This window comes from Lacerta agilis, chromosome 3 (genome assembly GCF_009819535.1).
Source record: "Lacerta agilis isolate rLacAgi1 chromosome 3, rLacAgi1.pri, whole genome shotgun sequence".
NCBI lineage: Eukaryota > Metazoa > Chordata > Lepidosauria > Squamata > Lacertidae > Lacerta > Lacerta agilis.
Window position 1 is genome coordinate 96,296,515 of NC_046314.1, and position 23,963 is coordinate 96,320,477.

Sequence of the window (23,963 nt, forward strand, 5' to 3'; positions counted from 1 at the left end):
TCTATATTGCTTTAAAAATATGACGTGAACAAGCGGGATCTCCTATCTGCAACAGAATGTGCAGTTTGCACTGCTGCTGTTCAGGATGCCGGCCAGCCAGCCATGACCTTTCTCAAAATGCTTCATCCCATCCCTAGTTTCCCACACACACCCCAACAGGAAGTCAGAATTGGCTACTGAGCAAACTCGCGTTGGACTGTTTTTGCCCCCCCCTTATGATTTATTTTTTTAAAAGAATGTTTTATATTTCTGCAAACTTTGGGGCTCCCCCATGCCTGCTGCTGCCTCTCCTGTGTGCATGCTCAAATACAGCGGCAACACTGTACAACTAATGAATGTAATAAATGTATGTTCATCAGTATGCGGATGATACCCAGCTCTACCTCTCGTTTAAATCAGAACCAGTGAAAGCGGTGAAGGTCCTGTGTGAGTGTCTGGAGGCGGTTGGAGGATGGATGGCGGATAACAGATTGTGGTTGAATCCTGACAAGACAGAAGTACTATTCTTGGGGGACAGGAGGTGGGCAGGTGTAGAGGACTCCCTGATCCTGAATGGGGTAACTGTGCCCCTGAAGGACCAGGTGCGCAGCCTGGGAGTCATTTTGGACTCACAGCTGTCCATGGAGGTGCAGGTCAATTCTGTGTCCAGGGCAGCTGTCTAACAGCTCCATCTGGTACGCAGGCTGAGACCCTACCTGGCTGCAGACTGTCTCACCAGAGTGGTGCATTCTCTAGTTATCTCTCGCTTGGATTATGCGCTCTATGTGGGGCTACCTTTGAAGGTGAATCCGGAAACTACAACTAATCCAGAATGTGGCAGCTAGACTGGTGATTGGGAGCGGCCGCCGAGACCACATAACACTGGTCTTGAAAGACTTACATTGGCTCCCAGTATGTTTCCAAGCACAATTCAAAGTGTTGGTGCTGACCTTTAAAGCCCTAAACGGCCTCGGTCCAGTATACTTGAAGGAGCATCTCCACCCCCATCGTTCTGCCTGGACACTGAGGTCCAGTGCCGAGGGCCTTCTGGCAGTTCCCTCACTGCGAGAAGTGAGGTTACAGGGAACCAGGCAGAGGGCCTTCTCGGTAGTGGCACCCACCCTGTGGAACACCCTCGCATCAGATGTCAAAGAGAACAACAAGTACCAGACTTTTAGAAGACATCTGAAAGCAGCCCTGTTTAGGGAAGCTTTTAACGTTTAATAGATTATTGTATTTTAACATTGTTGGAAGCCGCCCAGAGTGGCTGGGGAAACCCAGCCAGATGGGCGGGGTATAAATAAATAAATTATTATTATTATTATTATTATTATTATTATTATGTAGCATTTTTTACATTCATTAGCTATGTGTTGCCGCTGTATTTGAGCAGATATCTCTGTATTGCAACACGGGGTTTGTTTTTGTCACCCGTGTGCATGGCTGGTGCCATTCTGACTGCATAAGCAACAACATTCACCACCTGAACATCGGAAATAGAGGAAAATATTACAGTTACAGCTACCTGAAGGGCTTATTGGTTTCACAAACCAAAAGTGGGGACTTGGGATGAAGAGGAGTTAGTTACTTACCTGCGTAGAATGCACTGTTACGAGAATTCATGAGCAATACTCAGTGGATATGGGATAGTAACCAATGGGTTGAAGATCACTCGCTGATATTTAGGCAACGAATGTTTCACTGCATCATAATCAGAAAAAATACGATTTTGTTAGAAGTGAAATGCTGCTGCTGCAGAAACTTGTTAGCTGCTTGCTACCCAAAGGTCTCCAAGTAACATACATTCATATTATAAACATCAATGCACCATGCCAAGTGGCTGTGGACTTTCCTTTTCTTGATGTGAAACTTGGTTTTTAGCCTTCTTCTCTGCTTACCTTTCTTTAGTGTCTTTGTGTGCTGGTGATTTTAGTAACCGGAGTGCTATGCAAATATTTCCTATGCAGAGTAGATCCATCAGACTCAGCTGATTTAAGCTGCTAAGTCTGTTGATTCAATAGCTCTTCTCTGAATAAAACTATTGTTGGATATAGCCCTCGAGTTTCACAACAAGGGTGGAGAACCATTCGTCCCATGAGTTAAGTGCAGCCCACATGATAGAAATTAATAAAATTATGCGAGGCATGGAGAAAATGGCTGGAGAAATGTTTTTCCTCCTCTCTCATGACACTAGAATTCGTGGACATTTTAATGAAGCTGAACGTTGGAAGATTCAGGAAAGACAAAAGGAAGTACTTATTCACACAGTGAAGAAACTATGAGTTTGGATTTGATATCCTGCTTTATCACTACTCTTAAGGAGTTGAATTAGTTGGACTAATGGATGCGGGTGGCGCTGTGGTCTAAACCACAGAGCCTAGGGCTTGCTGATCAGAAGGTCAGCGGTTCGAAACCCTGTGACGGGGTGAGCTGGGGTTAAGTACCACCAATAAATACATCATTTTCATATTGTTTTCTTTCAATGAAGAACATGTCATAAATAGTTTATTGAGTACTTTTAACGTTTAATGCTTTTCATGAAAGCAGCCTCACAGAGCTTGGGGGAAGAAAGTGTGTCTGTGTGTAAAGTAGAAGTCTGGAAAGATCTGTTCTTGGTGCAAAGATCCTTGCAACTTTTTCTATGGTGGATTACAACTGCCATCACATACTGTGGGGAATAAATTGTCTTGAGTGTTTCAGTTCCTAGCAGAGGCTAGGAAAGTTAACCTGCTATGTGTTAGTATCCACACTTCCGCCAGATTGATTTATAAGACAGAAAGGTAGACCTTTCTGAATTAGATACTGTAAAACAGATATAGACAAATATTTCAACATAGGGGCTATATTTTGTACAGTTGAGTCCCGGGTAGGGATAGAAGAATCTGCCAGTCTCAGATTCTTCCAGTTCCTCCTTTTCCCAATCTTGCCACATTTCTGCATCTGTTTACTTTTTATTTTTTAAGTCCTCACAAAAACTCATCTCCTATATACCCATGCACATTCCTCCTAAGATACACATTTTCATAGGCAACTTTATCTGATATACACAGCTTTCCAAGCAGTTTTGCCTAATGTGAAGCATTTTGCACCAATATTTTCACTAATGCATGCACTTTAAAGCACATTCCCCCCCCCCCTAGTTCACATAGATTGTTATTCACCCGCTTTGCAAGATTCAGAGAAGAATACATATACAAAGATGGGATTTTGGTTTGTGCATTGTTTCAGGAAGTGTGAATTAAGTAAGTTGGCATCAAAACTGCGAAGCAAGCTGGATTTCTCCCTGTCCCTACTCTGAGGTGAAGTAACTCCCCATGCCTACTTTCTCTCTCTCCCCCCCAGCCTTCCCTTGGTCCATTTGGGAGGATGCCAGCCCCATGCCAATCATCAGCAGTAGGGATCTGGATGGCCACTTCCCTTTCCCCTTTGAAACAGGTATAGTAAGTCATTCGTGAATCCCTGGCCAGCCCAACTCTCCAGAGACATCTGGGTTGCTTGGCAAAGGGGTGACTGTTCTCATTCTCTCTGATCAGAAGCTAAACCTCAAGAGATGTGGCATGTTTTCCTGCACCTCCATGGCTGCATAAGGCACCAGTATCAATCACTGGGGGAGGCCTAGATGAAAAGCTCCCATGGGATGGATGTGGTCCATTGATATAGTTTGCTCAATCCTGCTGTAAAAGATGGGTCTGGGGTGTTCTGTTTTTTTAATGAATCCCTTCACTGCTGGACACGGCGTTTTTGAGAACTGATTGCATTTCTCAAAATGTACAACTAGGAAACCTTTAGCTAGGGCCCCATACATGAACTCCTTTAGGGGTTATGACTATAAATTATCCTTAAATGCCTGTTTCCCCCTGAGAAAGCCTGGAAGCACTTGAAGAATTTACAATGAATGATTGTCATCCTCAGATACGATGTTGAATTTGCAATAAATGAGAGATGAAAAATGAGTTTGCTTCCCCTCGGGTTTTTGCAGCGTCCAAAGAGATTTGCAAAACCTGGGTGGGACTCCTAAAACTGAGCGCTTGTGGAAAGCAGTTTGCTAGACTGGGGTGGTCCCATGTTTTCCATGTTTCCAATAGCAATTTGGCTGCCTGGAACAGAGGAAAGTTGACATGAAGAAGTCATCAAGGAAAATCTACGTTATCATTTTGCATTGGCACAATTCCAGAGTCGTAAGCTATCCTATATATATTCATTCCTGTATCACGCTGCCAGTAACTGATACGATACCTGGATGATGTACTTCCTTTGGGTGGACATAGTTAATTCAGGACCTGATACTGATCAACTGCCCCAGTGGCTTGCTAATAATGCTTATGGTAGGAAATATCCATTAATTTCCTGCCCCCATCTGGGGGTGGACAGAGAGGAGATTCCAACAAACCAAAACATTGCCTACACAGATGACAGCACTCTATCAACACTTGACTTTGGAAGCAATGGACTCTGGGAAAGGTTGCGCTACCCTTAGGAAGCAGAGAATACAGAGGAAAGAAGCCAGACCTTTTGAGCCTTCCTGGCAGGGGGGGGGGATAGGGAGTAAAAAACTGACTAGTGCACTTAATTCCTGTTTGTTTATTGAAAGCATTTTTACTCAGTTTCAGCCAAAAAGGGCTCTCAAGCAGCCAGTAATAAGACAATCCCTGCCTTCAGACTCACAAGGTAGAAGAGATGACATGAAAGGAAAAGGGATAGGGAGGGAGAAGGGACAAAGTGAACTCAGCCATTAGTTCTTGGTTACATTAACTAGTTGTTGTTGTTCAGTCATTCAGTCGTGTCCGACTCTTCGTGACCCCATGGACCAGAGCACGCCAGGCACGCCTATCCTCCACTGCCTCTCGTAGTTTGGCCAAACTCATGTTAGTAGCTTCGAGAACACTGTCCAACCATCTCATCCTCTGACATCCCCTCCTTGTGCCCTCCATCTTTCCCAACATCAGGGTCTTTTCTAGGGAGTCTTCTCTTCTCATGAGGTGGCCAAAGTACTGGAGCCTCAACTTCAGGATCTGTCCTTCTAGTGAGCACTCAGGGCTGATTTCTTTGAGAATGGATAGGTTTGATCTTCTTGCAGTCCATGGAACTCTCAAGTCTCCTCCAGCACCATAATTCAAAAGCATCAATTCTTCGGCGATCAGCCTTCTTTATGGTCCAGCTCTCACTTCCGTACATTACTACTGGGAAAACCATAGCTTTAACTAGACCGACCTTTGTCGGCATGGTGATGTCTTTGCTTTTTAAGGTGCTGTCTAGGTTTGTCATTGCTTTTCTCCCAAGAAGCAGGCGTCTTCTAATTTCGTGACTGCTGTCACCATCTGCAGTGATCATGGAACCCAAGAAAGTGAAATCACTCACTGCCTCCATTTCTTCCCCTTCTATTTGCCAGGAGGTGATGGGACCAGTGGCCATGATCTTAGTTTTTTTATTAACTAGTTACTGTATTGTTAATGACCAGCAGGAATGGGAAGAGTTCAGTAAAAGGAGAACCCAATAGTTGCTGCCTTCTGAGCTGAACTGATGAAGAGGACCTGCTCTCCCATATTTCCTTCTGTTATATATGACTGTTGCTAGATGAGAGTTAAGGGAGGAGCCTCATATACTCAGGTTTCTAGTGTTGGCACCCGTCTTCTCAAAGGGGTGAAGTCAAACCTTTGGAGAATCGCAGCGCCCGCTGTGGGTGCAGAAACAAGTAAATCATAACTGCAGCCTCCTGCGTCGTTCTTGCTGCATTAGCAGCACCGAAGTGACCTCTGCAGGGTGCAAGCCTGGGCAGTGTGTATGGAGGTCTTGGGGTGCCCAGATGACAAGACCCCACTCTCGTCCTCCCTGATGTGGTCCAAAGGAAAGCATTTCCCTCAACAGCACATGCAGAAACCGCCTTCTTGGCTGCTGGATCCTTATTGATCTTGTCCATTCAATCTACTGGAGCCTGTCTTTGCATGCAGGTGAAGACTCTAACTCACTGAGGGTTTGAGACCCATTGGCCACCCTCACCTGGTTTAGCCGGCCAGTTGAAGCTGTTTCCCAGGATGTGGCCGCTGTTCCATGCTGACAGCTTCGAGGAGCCACAGGTGAGAGCTGAGTGCAGGGTGGCGACCCAAAGTGGACAAACTTCCCCAGAAGGATCGTGATATGTCTAGTGCTCTTGGAAATAATAAAGACCTCCAATTTATTATTTTAATAGCAATTTTTTTTTGTAACTGGTCCTGACGCTATTTAGTAAATGTCCGGCTATAAATGCAAATAATACATAATTGATTAAATAAGCATTTTAAATTTCCCTTAGGCTTCATTTAAGTTATGAGGTAGTGCAGACATTAGGCTTTGTGTATACAACAAACATCTAATGCACTTAACCCTCCTCCCCTGTCCAATAATTTGGGGATCTGTAGGTTGCTAAGGGAATTATAGGTATGTGTAAACTACAATTCCCAGGATTCTGGGGCAGGGGGCTGAAATGATGCACTTTAAATATGTGGTGTGTCTGCAGCCTTATTTGTAGTATTCTGCATTCAACATATCCCAGTGGTGTTGTGGGGCTATGCAAGTTCTTCACAATCAAAGTTCACATTCAGCAAAACTGCTGATTTTTTAAAATAACTCACCTACCTGAAAAAAAAATGTGAATTTCATAAGTGTCCCCCCCCCCCCCCCAGACACTGCTACTCCTCCATCTTAACTGAAGAAATGTTGTGGAGATTGACCTGGAGAATGTGCAAAGGGGGGAGATTGACATAAAGGGAGATTGACATTTAATTCCCCACAGAAGCCCTTGGATAGTTACTATACTTTACACAGACAGACTACACAATCTTCCTGTGATATGGCAGCCAAATCCTGCCAGTCATATCTTGGTCTTGTCAGGAGAAAAGCTAACTGCCATCAGAACAGCTGCATCATCATTCTGTTCTGCTTAACATCATCTCCGTACATGTTTGACTTCGGTTCCATTTAATTTGATCTCCTTGCATTGTTTGCTAACACTCTGTAGGCTATGAAGAGAATATACACACACGGAGATTCCTTCAGGTCTTATTCACATGTGCATCAACATGACGCAGTCTTTCTAGTGCTGCCCCAGATTGAATTTCAGGTAGGGGTTGCTTTTCTGAATGCCCCCCCCCCCTAAAGACAAAACAAAACCCTAAACTGCCCTTGCAGGTAGAAATCTAATGAAGACTCGAAGCTTTCTCCATGAGAGAAACTATTTTATTGATTTACTGCATATAGCATTCATAATTCAACACAGGAGAAGCAAGAGAGAAAGGGGATGGAAGGGGAGGCAGGGGTGAACTGGGAAGAGAAAATGTGATTGTTTCAGTTACACATGCTTAGCTACAATAGTTCAGGGCAATTAGGGAACTGAGCCAAAGGCCTCACGGAAAATGTGCATTTTGAGCAGGGATTTGAAAGAAGCAAGCCAGTGAACCTCATGCAGGTGCTCTGGAAGCGAGTCCTAAACCCCAGCTGCAATCCACTTTTGCATAAAAGAAACTGTCTTAACTTCCTCTTTCCTATTGACCATGCCACCCACTGAACGTCCGTCTTGCCTCTTCTCCCACACAAAACCCTTGCAGGCTTGCCAGTCAAGAAGTTTATATAAAAAGCAGGTTAAAAACAACACCAAACTTCTCCAAGCATTGTGGGAGAATGAGCATGTTACTTGTTGCCAGGATGCATTTTAAACATACTGTATATTCTTCCCTCCTGTGTTGAAGGAGTCATACATACAACCAGATCTGTATTTATTTTCCCAAATCAAGGCTATTCAGCTCCACAGCAGAGCAAATCTTCTGCAGCCAGGCTATCCCCAACCTATTCCAATCTGGTTTAAGGCCCAGGTTTGACACTGAAACAGCCCTGGGTGATGATCTGCATCAGAAAACTGATGGCGGAATGTGATCTTGTTGAATTCTCAGCAGCTTTTGATAGCATTCAAAATTTGGAATTGGAGGCAGGGTGATACAGTGGTTTCCTACCTCCCATGTGCCCCAGAAAAAAAAAATGGACACCCTGTTTTCTCATGCAAGATCATGGTGGCCATTTTGGATGCAGCTTTCTCTCTCTTTTGGGGGGAAGAGAGCAAGACGCTGGTCATATGACTGATTCAGAAGACGCACATCCCAGTTTGGGGCTTGAAGAAGTTGGATGTTATGTGGTTCTGCTCCTACCTGCAGGACTATTCCTAGGAAGTAGTATTGGGGGATTTCTGCTGTGGAGTCCTGCAGGATTCTGTTCTATCCCCCATGCTATTTAACATGACTATGAAGCCATTAGAAGATTTGGAGCATGGTGTAACCAAAATATAGATGAAACCCATCTCCATTGTATATGTACCAGGTGGGGCTGTGCTGAAACAATGTCTGTAGGAAGCAATGAGCTGGATAAGGGCCAGTTAGCTGAAACTGAACCCTGAGAAGATGGCAGTGCTGTTGGTGAGCGATTCTCACGTCTGAAAATTGGGGTTTCCATACTGTTCCAGCCACACTCCCTCCGAAAGAGCAGGTACATAACTGGGGAAGGGGGTTACTCCCAGATCCAGCATTGCCACTGGTAACCCAGATAGCATCAGTGGCATAGAGTGTCTGTTCCCAGCTACATCTGTCTCAGCAGTTATGGCTATTCCTGGACCACTGGTGTATCCTTGCCATACTAATCCATGCCCAGGTAACCTCATGTTTACATCATTGTAATGTGCTTTCTGTAGGGCTGCTGCTGAAGATGGTCTGAAAATTGTAGCTAGTGTAGAACATGACAGTTGGAATTCTGACCAGTGCATCCATCTGGAATCATATAATGCAAATTCCACAGGATCTACATGGCTACCTGTATGTTAACGAGGCTGAATTCAAGGTGTGTAACGCCCATAATAACTTGGTACCCAAATACTTGAAGGAGTTCCTCTTTCTGTATCAGTCAGCTTAGGCCAGGGGTAGGCAACCTAAGGCCCATGGGCCACAAGCGGCCCACAGGGGTCGTTTAACCGGCCCACGAGCTGCCCCTGAACTGAGCTGCCCGTTCGGCGACTCCCCGTGCCATGCCGGTTTAGTGCTGTGTGTGGGGAGTCGCTTCCACGGTGCCGAAAATCACGTCTGCGCATGCTCAGAAGCCGAAAATCACGTCTGTGCAGAGGCAGATGCTGGGAATCGTGTCTGCACATGCTCAGACACTGGAAATTGCGGCCGCATGTGCTCACGCGATCCAGCCCATGGAGGGATCTCCACTGGAGTGAACCGGCCCAGGCGAGGTAAACCTTGCTGATCCCTGGCTTAGGCCCTTAGATTGGTAGGGGAGTCCCATCTCATTGTCCTGCCAACAGGTGTAGCCTGATGTGCAGCAACGTAAGACAGGGCTTTCTCAGTAGTGGCACCTCTACTATGGAATTCTCTCCCCGGCCTCCTGGAGGTACAGATAATCTGGGGCTTCCAGCCTCAGGTAAAGATGTGTCTTTTTGGTCAGCTGTTTCAAGAAAATGGAAATTCAAGGTTTAGGTCAATTTGCAGCTGTGTTGGTGCAATGACCGTTACCTTAAAATGTTTAACATTTGTTGAATGGTTATATATTGAATTTTTATTATTTTAATGAACTGCCTTGAGATATATATTGAAATTATATATTGAAGTTATATATTGAAATTTTATTATTTTAATGAACTGCCTTGAGATCTTAACTGATGAGGGGTGGTTTAAAAATGGAACAAATATATAGTATATCCATTATGTGCAGATGACCAACTGCATTTTTCTCATTGCAAGAGAACCTCGGGGAATAACATCCAAAAGCATTTCGGACAAGTTTTGACCGATTGTGCAGAAAACTCCTTGGTTAACAGCGATTAACATTCCCATCGTTCATAAATGTGTCTACTTCTTGGAACACAGTTATATTTCTGGCCATCAGCAAATCCCAGCTGTATAATTACAATACATTACAAATTCTGGAAACCATTTTCAAGAAACCATTTTCAAGAATCCACAAAATGTCACGGAACATTTCCTAGAACGCACTGACATGAACGAAATTTGTGCACTACTGTGTTTGGTGAGCAAACTGGATTCCTAATAGCATGATAGAAGCAATAAGTAGAAATAAAATATTTTATTTGCAGTGTTGTGATTCTTTGTTTTAGTTAATTTAATGAATTACCCTCCCTAATTATGTCTCCTTACGTTATATAGTTGATTATTATTAGCAAAGGCATTCAGGTATATTACTATGATTTTCAATATGTAATGAAACAATGCCTTTGTGCAGTGGGGGGTTAAGATGGGATGTAAATTATATTCTATTTGTTACAAATTATGAGAATAAATATGTACCACTAAGATTATCACACATTCTTCCTGCTAACCCCTATGTTTTCCTTCCTGTTTGTCTGTCCTTAGAGCAGAGGTTTGCAACCTTTTTGGGTCCACAGCTCCCTTGACCAACTACATTCTTTCTGCGGCACCCCTGTGGGGCTCAGGAGCCCAGTTATGTCACCCCTTGCCTGCAGAGCTGGCAGCCCCTCGCCCCTTTTCAAACACCCTCCCTTGGCGAATGTTCCCTCAGCCTCCTCTCTTCTTCCCTCTCCTTGCGAGTCCTCTGGGCACCCACAGCTGCTGCCCCTGGTCTCTGAGTGCCCCCCGCCCCCAAGAGAGGTGCCTCCTCACATTGCCCCAAAGGGAAGCACCCTCTGGCCAGTCCCAGAGGCACCATTTGCCTGAGGAGCTTGTAGCCAAGGCTGCTGCAACAAACAGATGTGCAAGCCGTTGGGAAGCACACTGGTAAAGTGCCTTGTGGCAGGACTCTTCATTAAGCACATGTATGCTTGTGAAACATGGACCACTTATAAACGCCATCTCCAACTCCTCAAAAGATTCCATCAACGGTGTTTCTGAAAATTTTTACACATCACTTGGGAAGGCAGGTGAAATAATATTAGTGTACTGGAAGAAGCAAAGATCACCAGTGTTGAAGCAATGATTATTCAACATCAACTTAGTTGGAATGGTCATGTTGTGCGGATGCCTGATTATCGTCTTCCAAAGCAACTACTCTATTCTGAACATAAAAATGGAAAGCGCAATGCTGGTGGTCAACAAAAGAGGTTTAAAGACTGTCTCAAAGCAAATCTTAAAAAATGTAGTATAAACACCAACAATTGGGAAACACTGGCCTGCGAATGTTCCAATTGAGAACAGCCTTTAACAAAGGTGTCATGGACTTTGAAGACGCTCAAACTCAGGATGCAAGGGAGAAACGTGCCAAGAGGAAGACACACTTGGCAAACCCTCACTGTGATCAACTCTGGCCCGGAAACCTATGTCTGTGGAAGGAAGTGTAGATCCAGAATTGGCCTCCACAGTCACTTACGGACTCACGGTTAAGACTGTGTTTATGGAAGACAATCTTACTCAGCTACGAGAGATCACCAAAAAAAGAAAGACATAGATGGTACCATATAAATAAATAAAATAAATTAGTTTGGCTAATTTCACAGAAATTGCTCAGAAGGGTGCCTGCACATTTGAGCTCCTTGGAGAAAAAGGTGGCTTATATATGCAAACCAACCAACCAACCAACGTGAGCCTGAAGCCAATGGGCAATCCTACGCCTTGCCCCCCAAACGACTTATCCCGAGCAAGAGAGCCAAGGACCGATTGCACACCCATCCGAAGACAGCAGCAACTTCACAGTGCGCACTTGCACCGAGGCTGCAACTTAATGGTCTGGCGCTTGCTTGCTTGCGACATACTACTCGGCTCAATTCAACCTGTAGCAAGACTGACCGCGGGCCCACGGAGCCCGGTCTTGGCGTGCGCGCGCAGAACCTCAGCCCGGCGCGCCGCTCTCCAGGCTCCGCTCGGCCTCGCGCTGCTCCCCGCTCTCCCGCGCGCGCCAGCCCCGGACCCTCCTCCTCCTCCTCGCGTCCTCCCTCCCCCCCCACCCCCGCGCGGCGTGCGCAGCGCCACCATCGCTGGAGGGGAAGCCCCGGCTGCCAAGTGGGGCGGAGTCGGAAGCGCGAAAGCAAAGAGGGCTGCTTCGGGGCGGGCCTGAGAGCGGCAGCAGCTGCTGCGAGGGCAGGAGCGAGCGGGCGCGCAGGCAGGCGGGTAGGCGAGCGGGTACCGGCCGCGCGTCGCCCTTGCCCAGCTGCGTGGGGAGCAGGAGCGGCGGGTGGCCCGACAATCGCCGCGCTAAGCAGCGCCGCGCCTTGGGAGAGCCCAGCCGGTAGGCAGGCAGGCAGGGCGAGCGAGGCGAGCAGCTCATGCCCCAGGCACCCAGGGAGTAGCTGCTGCTGCCGCCGCCACCAGCCGCCGCGACGGTGAATGAGCTGCTGCTCCCTTCCTCCGCCCGCCGCTGCCTCTTCCCTAGCGACGACAGCGGCTCCGCGCGGGGCTCGTCTGCGCACAAGATGGACGGTTTCGCCGGCAGTTTGGGTAAGTTGGGGCGCCTGGCTGCCCCTCGAAGGGTGAGCAGGTAGAGAGGTGCCGCGGTGCCTCGGTCGAAGCAGGTAGGGAGGGAGGTATGGACACCCCGCCCCCCGGCCCGGGATTTTTCAAGTGGAGGCGTGTGTGCGTGAGGAGGAAAACGCGCCGCACTTCTTCTCCTTGATCTTCCGCGTACTGTGATTCCCTCCCTCTCCTTGAGGGTTGACGTGTAGGGTTACCTTGATGCAGTTCCCATCTTCTCGCCGTCGCTTGCTCGTCCCCCAATACCTCCTCCTTCTCCCGAACTGCCCAGCAAAAAAAACCTTCGTTTCTTCCTGCCCAGGAAATGCATTTTGGTGAGGAGGTGCATTTTTTTGGAGGGGGGGGGGAGGTTGTGTGGAAAGAGAACCTGCGACGGGCATCGGAGGGAAACGCATCCGTGTCAGTCTTTTGGCCTGCCTCGCGAGGGACGAGGCCCCCTTCCCTCCCTTGACTGAAGTGTGGGGAGAGATGCAGGAGGGGTGTGGGGAGGGGGTGTCGACGAAGAAGACAGAAATCTTGTTCCAGCATCCCCCAAGCGTACCCCCCCTTCCCAACCTTAAGGAAAGCTCTGGGATTCATGCATGGTCTACATCTCGTCAACATTTGGTTGCAAATGGGCGTTTCAAAGGGAAAAGCGTGGGGTGCGACCTCACGCTGTCGCCTAGCCTGTATCTTTTGCTGGTTTGCAAAAAAAGCAAAAAACAAAAAAAAAGCAAACACCACCTGTAACAATATATAGTAAAATACTGCCTGGAGAACGAAACTAAATCCTTTGGCAGTCTTGGTTGAGGTGTACAGGGTGCTTATCTCTCTCTGCTCTTCTGTTCTCAGAGGTTTAATTGGCTGATGCACCTGCTTTCCTGTGCATCCAGTACTTGCACTGCTTGGTGTGTGCATAGGGTTGGAGATTATGGCATGGGAGTTAATGTGGATGAACCTGTTATTTGCCCTTAGGCAGTGATGCTAAATAGTGTTTTCACTTTTGTCTAGGGCCCCACACGTCTTTGCTGTTTTCGCGGCCTCAGTGAAACAGGTTTAGGATGCAAGTAGATGTGATGCTCAGTGTGACCCAGTGTGGGCTGATTTCCTTTTAAAGCGGGGGCTGTGCTTCCAGTGGTCTTTAATGTGGGATGGGGTAAAACGGGGGTGTCCAAACTTTTTTCAAAGAGGGCCAGATTTGATGAAGTGAACATGCATGAGGGCCGACTTTGGATTGAAGTTGTTGAGCTTTTTTTTAGGATTCCCCCCCCCCCCAAGATATAAACTGCCACAGGGGCCGGATTAAACCATCTGGCAAGCCAGATTAAAACCCCCAAAATGGACTTTGAACATGCCTGGGGTGAAAGCACAGCGTGAGCTGTAACATCACACCCCTTTTCCACCCCATGCTTTGCACTCCTTCCTCAGTATCTCTACTCCACAGTTGTTCTTGCTGCTGCTTGGAGTTCACCTCTGATTATGGAGCCCTGAAGGGAGAGAAATGCTTTTGGGTGGGAAAATGTAGGCTGGATGAGAAAGGCTTCAGCCTCCCTTGCCTGACCATGTTGCTCCTTAAATCTTCCTTCCGCATTGCAAGGAACTGAGAGTGACCTGACCACATGACATAAAATGCCACTGTAAAAGCTACTTTATCTCTCTGAAATAGATGCCTGAGGAAGGAACTTGTCTAACTGACTGTGTGCGGACAGTAGTTTGCTGGAGAATGAAGTGTATTGTACAAGAGTTGTTTCCTGTGATAATGTATGTTCATTTTTTCCATATTGCTGTGGGGTCAAATTGTTTTAGTCTCTTGCAGTTCTTCAGATGCTTTTTGTGAAAGGTGGAATAAACTCCCAGCAGCTCGACTGGCAGTCAGAATTTAGATACGATCATTGTGGATGTTTCTTGAGTAGTGCCCATGAGTATCTCACTGGCTGTGTTTGAACATCACACCATAGTTTACATTTAACTAGTCAATATTTCTCCTCAAACCACAAGCAGAGAATAAACCGTAGCTGATGCTTTGGAGAAAAGCAAACCATCAGCCAGTGTTCATAAAGCAGGAGAAACCAAGGCTTGCAGTTCGTTGCTCTCTACAGGGTGAAATAAAGCAGTGATTTTGAGCAGCGTGTACTAACACACTTCTCATTTGTGTTAAGTCATACTTAAACATTAACTATTTGGAAAATGTGACATGTAAGCAAGGCCTACCTATCTCTCTGCCTTCATTCCAAACAGATCTGGAGCAGCTAGTAACACTTAAAAATTATTTAACAAGGAGGAACGAGTGCATACCCACATTTATGTACGGTACATTGCCTTTTACAGCTGAGCAAGAGGTCAGAATTAATGCAGGGTTAAATCTCAGCAATGACCCCCTGCCTTTGTTGTTGTTGTTTAGTTGCTTAGTCGTGTCTGACTCTTCGTGACCCCATGGACCAGAGCACGCCAGGAATTCCTGTCTTCCACTGCCTCCCGCAGTTTGGTCAGACTCATGTTGGTAGCTTCGAGAACACTGTCCAACCATCTCGTCCTCTGTCGTCCCCTTCTCCTTGTGCCCTCCATCTTTCACAACGTCAGGGTCATTTCCAGGGAGTCTTCTCTTCTCATGAGGTGGCCAAAGTACTGGAGCCTCAGCTTCAGGATCTGTCCTTCCAGTGAGCACTCAGGGCTGATTTCCTTCAGAATGGATAGGTTTGATCTTCTTGCAGTCCTCCACTACCATAATTCAAAAGCATCAATTCTTCGGTGATCAGCCCCTGCCATTAAAGAACACTTATTTTTTCCTTGTCTGAGGAACTCCACTGCTTGGACCATTTGTCTGGCAAATATCACAACTTGGGGCTCTTAGCAGGGCCAGGGGAAATGGATACAAATAGAATAGAATCTAAGTCTGCAGATTGTACCTTCCTCACACTTCTCACTTCAGCCTCTAGTGAACAGGTCCTTCGGGTTTTGTATTTGCAGAAGTGCAACCTTTCTTGAAACATTTCTGCTTTTTGAATTATAATCCAGGGATGAGGAGTCTGTGCCCCGCCCCCTGATGTTGTTGAACTCCAGCTCACATCAGTTTCAGCCAACTTGACCTCCTGCTTGAGCTCCCCTTCTGTTTTTATCACTTCTAATAAGCTACTGATTATAAGCTACTAATAACTCTTGATCAGGGCAAAAATATTGCAGTGGCATTCATACGAAGATGGTTCCATAGCTCCAGAGGAGCTTATCGCCTGCGTAACCTTGGAATGCCCATGCAGAATTTCGCCTTTTCTTTCCCTCCTCAGTTTCCAACCATGTGATCAGCTTTAATCTTCGCAGGGCTGCATTTCATAAATCAACTTATCTTTTTATGTAAGAATTGGTCACAAATATAGCTTGTTCTTTTTTCTTTCTTTTTTTACTTGGCAAGGTCCCAAGAATAGAGATACACATGTTGGCTTTGGGCATGCAGAAAGAGCACCGACCAGCTCCTGATCTTAAGGGACATGACCTTAGATGTGTCATGTAGTCCTGTTGAAACTGGAGATGTGCATAGCTACTGCTAGTCTTAGTTAATGGTATGGACTCAGTATTTTAGCAAGGCATAACTGAGTGTACCCTGATACAGGTTGGTAGCCGTGTTGGTCTGCCATAGTCGAAACAAAATAGGAAATTCTTTCCAGTAGCACCTTAGAGACCAACTGAGTTTGTTCTTGGTATGAGCTTTCGTGTGCATGCACACTTCTTCAGATACACCTTCCAGTAGCACCTTAGAGACCAACTGAGTTTGTTCTTGGTATGAGCTTTCGTGTGCATGCACACTTCTTCAGATACACCATATTACATATTATCACTCCTTCATACACACACAAAAGTCCTTGCAGTTCAAACAAACAAACAAACAAACAAACAAAATATTGTATGCCAGGTGTAGGACTACTGCTCTTTTCAGTAAAATGTCATGTTTCTGTGTGCAACTCCAGCTGCATGCCGTCTGAAGTGTTGCTGTCCAGACATGGGTATATACCTTCATTATGAAGTACGCCTGCTTGAGGTCAGGCTTGTGCAACACAGTCACAAGCATTTACCCCTAAAAGTAGGTGCCACTGAGTGTAATGGGACTTAATTAAATGCATGCCATTCTTTTTAGGACTGCTGCCTGAGGTTGAGTTTATGCATTTTGTAGGGTCAGTTGCCTATTATTATTGTTATTAGTATTAGTATTACTACTACTAATGGGATAGGGGGAAGAGGGGGAGAGCCTCACTAAGTCAAAGTCTTGTGTGGTGTAGTGGTTAAGAGCGGCAGACTCATAATCTGGGGAACCGGGTTCGCGTCTCCGCTCCTCCACATGCAGCTGCTGGGTGACCTTGGGCTAGTCACACTTCTCTGAAGTCTCTCAGCCCCACTCACCTCACAGAGTGTTTGTTGTGGGGGAGGAAGGGAAAAGAGAATGTTAGCCGCTTTGAGACTCCTTCGGGTAGTGATAAAGCGGGATATCAAATCCAAACTCTTCTTTTGAGAAGCCAAACTTTTAAATTCTGGACCGATTATGTGATTGCTTTACTGGTGTGTTGTGATTACTGTAGAACTGGTTCCTTCCCATTTCCTCCCCAAGCTTCTACTCTTGCAGTAGTGAATTAAGTTCAGGAACTTGACTGAATGTTCTGCCGAACCACCCCCAGTGTGTATACCAAGTCCCAATCTAGGAAGACAAACCCAGGAAGGTTTATCTTCCTAAATTATGAATACGGATTCAGCAGTTGAACAGATTCTCATGTGTCTTGCATACTCTGCTCTCCTTCTCATGCATCAAGAGTGTTCTGAAGTGGCTGGGGTGACCTGAGAGCCAGAAAGGCTCCTCTCCCCTTTTGAAATCCCATGCCAGCTGTAAACTCACAGGGTGGGATTAGGCAAATCACACTTCCCCACCTGCAATATTAAGATGATAATACTAGCTTACCATACATGGTGACCTCAGTTATAGTGACTGCATTTATTACCTGTCTCTTTCAAATCGAGAGCCTAGGTAGGCTAAAGATTAATAAAAGAGAGCCATTAAAACTCCTTTCTAGTTTAAAACTTGCCACCATATTGGATAATTTTTGGCCAGTCTCCCTGTGTTCTATTCTTGGGCAAGGTGCTTTAACCACGTGATAACTTATCAGTTCCATGTTTGGATGATATACAGGTTAAATAGTTCCGTTATTAACATAAACCATTTTTAACACTGTGGTTTAATTGTTGCAGGCTGCTCTGGGGTCTTAGGGCGAAGAACGGGTAATTAATACAGATGACTTGCAACTTGAGTGGGGGTTAGGTTCCGGGGATTGTGCGTAAAGCTGAAATTGCATATAGCCAGAACCACCCCCAAACTGCCCCTGCATGAAAACCCAGTGCGGGAAGAGCTTTTAAGCTCTGTGCCTTACATGCGTTTAATTAGTGCAGTTGCGGGTGGCCGACAACCAAGTGGATAAAGCTGTGATCATGCAAGTTAAATGCATGCAAGTTGTGCGTTATTATTATTATTACTGCTACTACTACCATCTGAGACATGGTAGGAAGGTATTTCTGCTGATACTGAGACAGACGACTGGTCCATCTAGTTAGATATTGTGTATGCAGTGGCTTTCCAGGGTATTAGGCAGAAGTCTTCTAGCCCTACCTGGAAATATTGAGGATTGAATTTGGAACCTTATGTACACAAAACAGGTCATTTCCTGCTGAGCTGTGGCCCTTCCCATTTAAATTTGTGCTGAAGGAAATGGCATTCTTCTAGATTTGTTAGTTTGGGAGTGCTTCTGAGCTCTTCTTTGTCCTTGGGTGTTGACGTGATACATGTTCAGATGTACCTTTGGAAGTTGGGGGGGGGGGTGGGGAGCTGGGAAGGAAGCAGCACCAAAAATAGGAGACAGCTTCTAAGTGGTGCTGCAAAGTACCTTCAGTAATAGACTCAAGACAATAAAATAGTCACGTTTCATATACAGTGGTACCTTTTTTTAAAAAAAATGTATTTGTTAACTTTTTTCAAAACATCAACAAAATACATAAAATAAACCGATACAACAACTACAAACACATTACAAATATAAAAATAAAAACTATACAAACTACAAAATACAAAATACAAAAATGAAAAACAAAAAATTATTTGTTAAAAACTGCTTCTTTCCTTAACATTGTTGCTTGACTTCCTCACGTCTGCCCTTCCTGCGTTCATTGTCATTCATCTTTAGTAATTTCTTTACATTGTACCAACCATATTTTCCAAAAAATCTTATCCATTTCTTAAATTATTTTCTTAATTCATTATTTCACATTTCCTTAACACTTAACATAATTCTCAATCTGCAGTCTAACATTTCTTCCAAGTTCCTTCTAAATTTCAATCTTACTATATTTTTTCAAATACATTTTAAATTTCTTCCATTCTTCTCCCACTGCGTCATCCCTCTGCTCATGGAGTTTCCCGGTCATCTCAGCAAGTTCCATATACAGTGGTACCATGGCTCAGTTCCGAACAACTTGGAAATCGAACGCTGCAAACCTGGAAGTCAGTGTTCCGGTTTGCGAACTTTGCTTTGGAAGCCGAATGTGCTCCTGAGTTTCCGTTTTGACTGTTGTGCTGCTAATTTTCATCGCCCCCCCCCCCCCGCATCGTAATTAAAGCCTCCTTCCTTCTGTTTTGACTGTTGCGCTGCTAATTTGCATCCTCCATTGTAATTGAAGCCTTCCGTTTCTGATGGCAGTGTTCTGAGGTGATATTTGGTGCTTTTGTTTTTGCTAATTTTTTGCGTTTTTGTGTGGTTTGTTTTTGTGTGTGTTTGTGTGACTGTGACTTGTTCTTCGTTTTTGTGACTTGTTTTTGTGACTGGAACCCTACTGATTGATTGATTATGTGACACTGGAAATGGATAAAAGCCCCCCATCCAAACAATGACTATCATCAGTGCAGGTAAGGTTTTTTTTAAATCATCTACATTACTGTCTTATTTTATAGTACAGTACATAGATGATTACTTTCATTTTATGGATCAATGATCTTGTTAGATAGTAAAATTCATGTTAAATAGCTGTTTTAGGGGTTGTTTTTAAAAGTCTGGAATGGATTAATCCATTTTGCATTACTTTCTATGGGAAAACGCGCCTTGGTTTTGGAATGGACTTCTGGAACGGATTAAGTTTGGGAACCAAGGTACCATTGTAAAGGATTTGGAACTTGCTCTCCAGGGAAAATTGGATGACTGCTATACCATTAACAATCTTTGTTTGTTTGTATTGTATTGTATAGACATTCCTTATTTAAGAAAGCTTTGGTTAAGCTTGCTAGCTGCCTTGAAGTCTTTAAGAAGAAAGATGGGATGAAAATGTGCTAACAGATAAACCCATAAAACACGGTTAATAGCTGAAAAAGTGAATATCCCTCCAGAAAGGAGATTCTTTACAATCTTTTGGAAGGAAAACAAGCGTACACATGTACTGTATTAAAAGCTATGATGAGGGGGAAATAAATTTCAAAATACTCCCTCTTTGTCCAAGGTACATATAACATCACAATGTATAAATTCAGTTCTACAGCCCTACACTAAAACCCGTAACACTTTCATTTTGGGTTTTCTGGAAAATGTTACTTATTGAAATCATCTTGAGCGTGAGCCTAACCCTCTAGGTTTTAAAATGTTTATTCTGGCAGTTGGGGCATCTGCCTGAACCAAATCGGTGAACCATAATTAGCAGTATGCTGCTTAAATCTGGCTCCCTGCCTGTTATTCCATCCAGTCTCAAATAATTTTCCTGGGCATTTTGAACCCTGTGATCAAGAAAGTACGCAGAATGAAATTATAATGGCTCCATTCCTTTTTCTTAAAAAGAATGTATTTTGCCTGTGGGTGACTCATGCAAAGATGGTAGTTAATATTTATGAGCATCTTTATTCCAATGTTGAGGTTGATCAGCATATCAAAGAGCAATAGTATTCGGTCAACCCTTTAAATGCCGACCTCCTACCTTCCTAGTATGCCTAAAGAAAATACATTTTAAACACACACACACACACACACACACACACACACAGAATATGCTTATTCAAGGTTATAAAAGCACCACTGATGAGTTACTTGTTCTTGTATAGAAATGGTTTTTAAGACCTTATTGCTTGTGTGAGTATTTCTTCCATTTGTAATTGTGCTGTTGGTGCTTGTTGTGTAAAGAGAGCCAACGTGTGGCAAGCGTCAGGTCATGTCTTGTCCTTGCGATTAACACAGATCTCCGTTTCAATATGCTCATTTCTGAGTTGTATTTGATGTTGAAAATCTTTTGGTCTTAAACCAAATTTTCTAGAATGACAATTTTCTCATCGCAGAAGCTTTTTCTGGAGGACAAACGTTTTTAAGAAACGGGCCCTTCCTTGCTTCATCACCTGTTGGCAGTCCGGGCAACATTAACATTTGCACTTCATGGTGCTGTGAATGCAGGAAGCAATTGGCCTTGCTCTGATCTGGCTTTATGTCACCATGTAGACAAGCTGCAAAGGAATGAGGACAATGTTTCTTACCCTCACTCTGCTGCCAGGCAATAATGGAGAGGTATATTGCTGTCACCACTACTGGTGAGATGAGCTACTTAAAGAATTGGCCAAAGTGGTGAAGAACATTGTCTTCACAGTCTATGAAAGGACAGCATTGTTGGGGGTTTATTTTGACTAACCCTACGAACTGTTCAAACATACGTAGCTATATTCTAGGTTAAGATCTGGCACGTGGGCATTGCAGATGTTTATACAACTAAAGCTCCCTATAAATAGCTAATGATTGGAATGTTTTGCTTTTCCACATCTGCATGCTATTATTATTATTGTTATTATTTGTTTGTATTTTTCTCCTGCCCTTATTCCAAGGATCTGATGGCACCATACAGCTCCCTGCACCCATTTTATTCTTGCTCTGTGTGGTGGGTTAGGGGACTGGCAAAGATCACACAGTTTTTACTACTAATTAGTCACCGCACAGTCTGTTAGCCACTATCCTGTACCAGACGTGTTTGACGCCTCCGTTGAATCTACCGAAACTTATTGCTAAAAACGTTGGGGGAAGCATTGTGCGATACACTTGGGAACAGTTCCAGCCCTTTGATATCTGCAGCACTTGTTGTCCTTACAACTAAATATTTCTATCAGGGCAACAAGGATGATTCCAGTTCCTTCTCTCCCTCCATCTCTTGATAACAGTTACAGTCGTACTTTGGTTCTCGAACACCCCGGAACCCATACGTTCCGGCTCCCGAATGTTCGAAAATCGGAAGTGTGTGTTGCACTTTACCAACGTTCTTTTGTAAGCCGAACGTCCGACGGGGCTTCCGCGGCTTCTGATTGGCTGTAGGTGCTTCCTGCAGCCAATCAGAAGCCGAGCTTTGGAAGGCGAATGTTTCGGAAGTCAAACGGACTTCCGGAACGGATTCCGTTTGACTTCCGAGGTACGACTGTACTTTGACTGCAAGCTTACCACATTTTAACAATGCTCTCTCTTCCTAATGGGCAGATGGCCAAATGTTTAGCTTTGACATGTAAACAGAATGGTTGTGCAATAATAACCATTCTGTATGCAGAAGAATCATGCCCAGGGAAAAACCTGAGCTGTGATTGGATAGTTCCGTCTGCATGTAGAAACCTCTGTCACAGAAATTTTGAACCTATCTAATGTAAGGGCTTCATGATCCAGACATACATGTGCACATGGGACCTGTATGAGCATTCTTCTCTTGCAGCACTATAAGTCCTTCCTCCTATCTTTTTATGCATTCAGTTTCTGTTTATTGTTGTGTAACTTTATTATGCCTAGCTGGTACCTGCTAATAGTAATTGCATGGGCTTCCATGTTTTCTTAACGCTTTGGGAATCTTGTGTAAGTGCATTTGCTTAAATACCTTGCTGGGAAAGCTGCAAATTCTTCAAGCTAATTAGCTAGCTGAGAATAAATTGTCACAGCTATTGTGAGCATGTGTTTTCCCAGTGAAGTAAGCCTTTTTGCAGAGCCAGTTGCCTCATTAATAATTCCTCCTGTCATTGTTATCTGGATGTCAAAAACGTTATTGCAGATGGTGCCCCGACAGTGCAGGCAGAAATACCTTCCTACCATGCCTCTTGCAGTTTGAAATATTTGACACAGCTGTCCTCTGAATTTGGACTTTCTAGTGGAAACTTGTGAGATCAAACAAATCCGTTTCTACAGATAATTGCTGAAAAATTGTGCTTGAGATTAGAAGTAAAGAATTGTATGTAAGCCGTGGGAAAGTGCTGAAGTCTTGAGAGTGCTAGAGGGAGGGTATAAATGCATATGTTGCAAGCTAGCTTTCACAGCTGAAGCCATTTATTTATTCTCTTTCATAGAATCTTAACCAACTCTGTAACTTATGCCCATTTTTGTAACCGCTTTGCGGAAATATAGTAGTGTAAGAATGGGAATGTATTGGCACTATTATTTGTGACTGAAAACTGCTTGTGACCCCTTTAGCAAAATGTGCTGTACTGCTGGGTGCCAGGGGTTAGTAAGTTGGGCTTTGAACTTGAGAGAGCTGGGTTCAAATCTCAACCTTCTCTGTGAATGCATGGTGTGGCCTTAGGAAATTTGCTTTGGTGTTGCATCAGAAAAATATATACACCAGCTCACTCCTGCAAATATCCCTGACAATATTATGTTAATTAGCAGATCTGGTTGAGAAACATGAGGTGGTGGGTATAACTATCAAATACAAATTCTTAGGCGCTAGCACAACCTTTATAGGTTCCATAGCTGAAAGAAACACTTAGAGGACACATTATATGTACATTTTATTTATTAAGAGAGTTCTATACTTTGTTGTTGTTCAGTCGTTCAGTCGTGTCCGACTCTTCGTGACCCCATGGACCAGAGCACGCCAGGCACGCCTATCCTTCACTGCCTCTCGCAGTTTGGCCAAACTCATGTTAGTAGCTTCGAGAACACTGTCCAACCATCTCATCCTCTGTCGTCCCCTTCTCCTTGTGCCCTCCATCTTTCCCAACATCAGGGTCTTTTCCAGGGAGTCTTCTCTTCTCATGAGGTGGCCAAAGTACTGGAGCCTCAACTTCAGGATCTGTCCTTCTAGTGAGCACTCAGGGCTGATTTCTTTGAGAATGGATAGGTTTGATCTTCTTGCAGTCCATGGGACTCTCAAGAGTCTCCTCCAGCACCATAATTCAAAAGCATCAATTCTTCGGCGATCAGCCTTCTTTATGGTCCAGCTCTCACTTCCGTACATTACTACTGGGAAAACCATAGCTTTAACTATACGGACCTTTGTCGGCAAGGTGATGTCTTTGCTTTTTAAGATGCTGTCTAGGTTTGTCATTGCTTTTCTCCCAAGAAGCAGGCGTCTTCTAATTTCGTGACTGCTGTCACTATCTGCAGTGATCGTGGAACCCAAAAAAGTGAAATCTCTCACTGCCTCCATTTCTTCCCCTTCTATTTGCCAGGAGGTGATGGAACCAGTGGCCATGATCTTAGTTTTTTTGATGTTGAGCTTCAGACCATATTTTGCGCTCTCCTCTTTCACCCTCAT

General features: G+C 44.6%; 1 protein-coding gene across 1 annotated transcript in view; it reads left to right on the plus strand.

The window, feature by feature from the left end:
* The first annotated feature begins 12,325 nt into the window (after window positions 1-12,325).
* Window positions 12,326-23,963, plus strand: part of EML4 (EMAP like 4) — a 163,637-nt gene continuing 151,999 nt past the window's right edge. Inside the window, exon 1 of the mRNA XM_033144859.1 lies at window positions 12,326-12,401. Coding sequence (XP_033000750.1) covers window positions 12,377-12,401 — 25 coding nt within the window. The 5' untranslated portion in view covers window positions 12,326-12,376. The remainder of the gene's footprint in view (window positions 12,402-23,963) is intronic.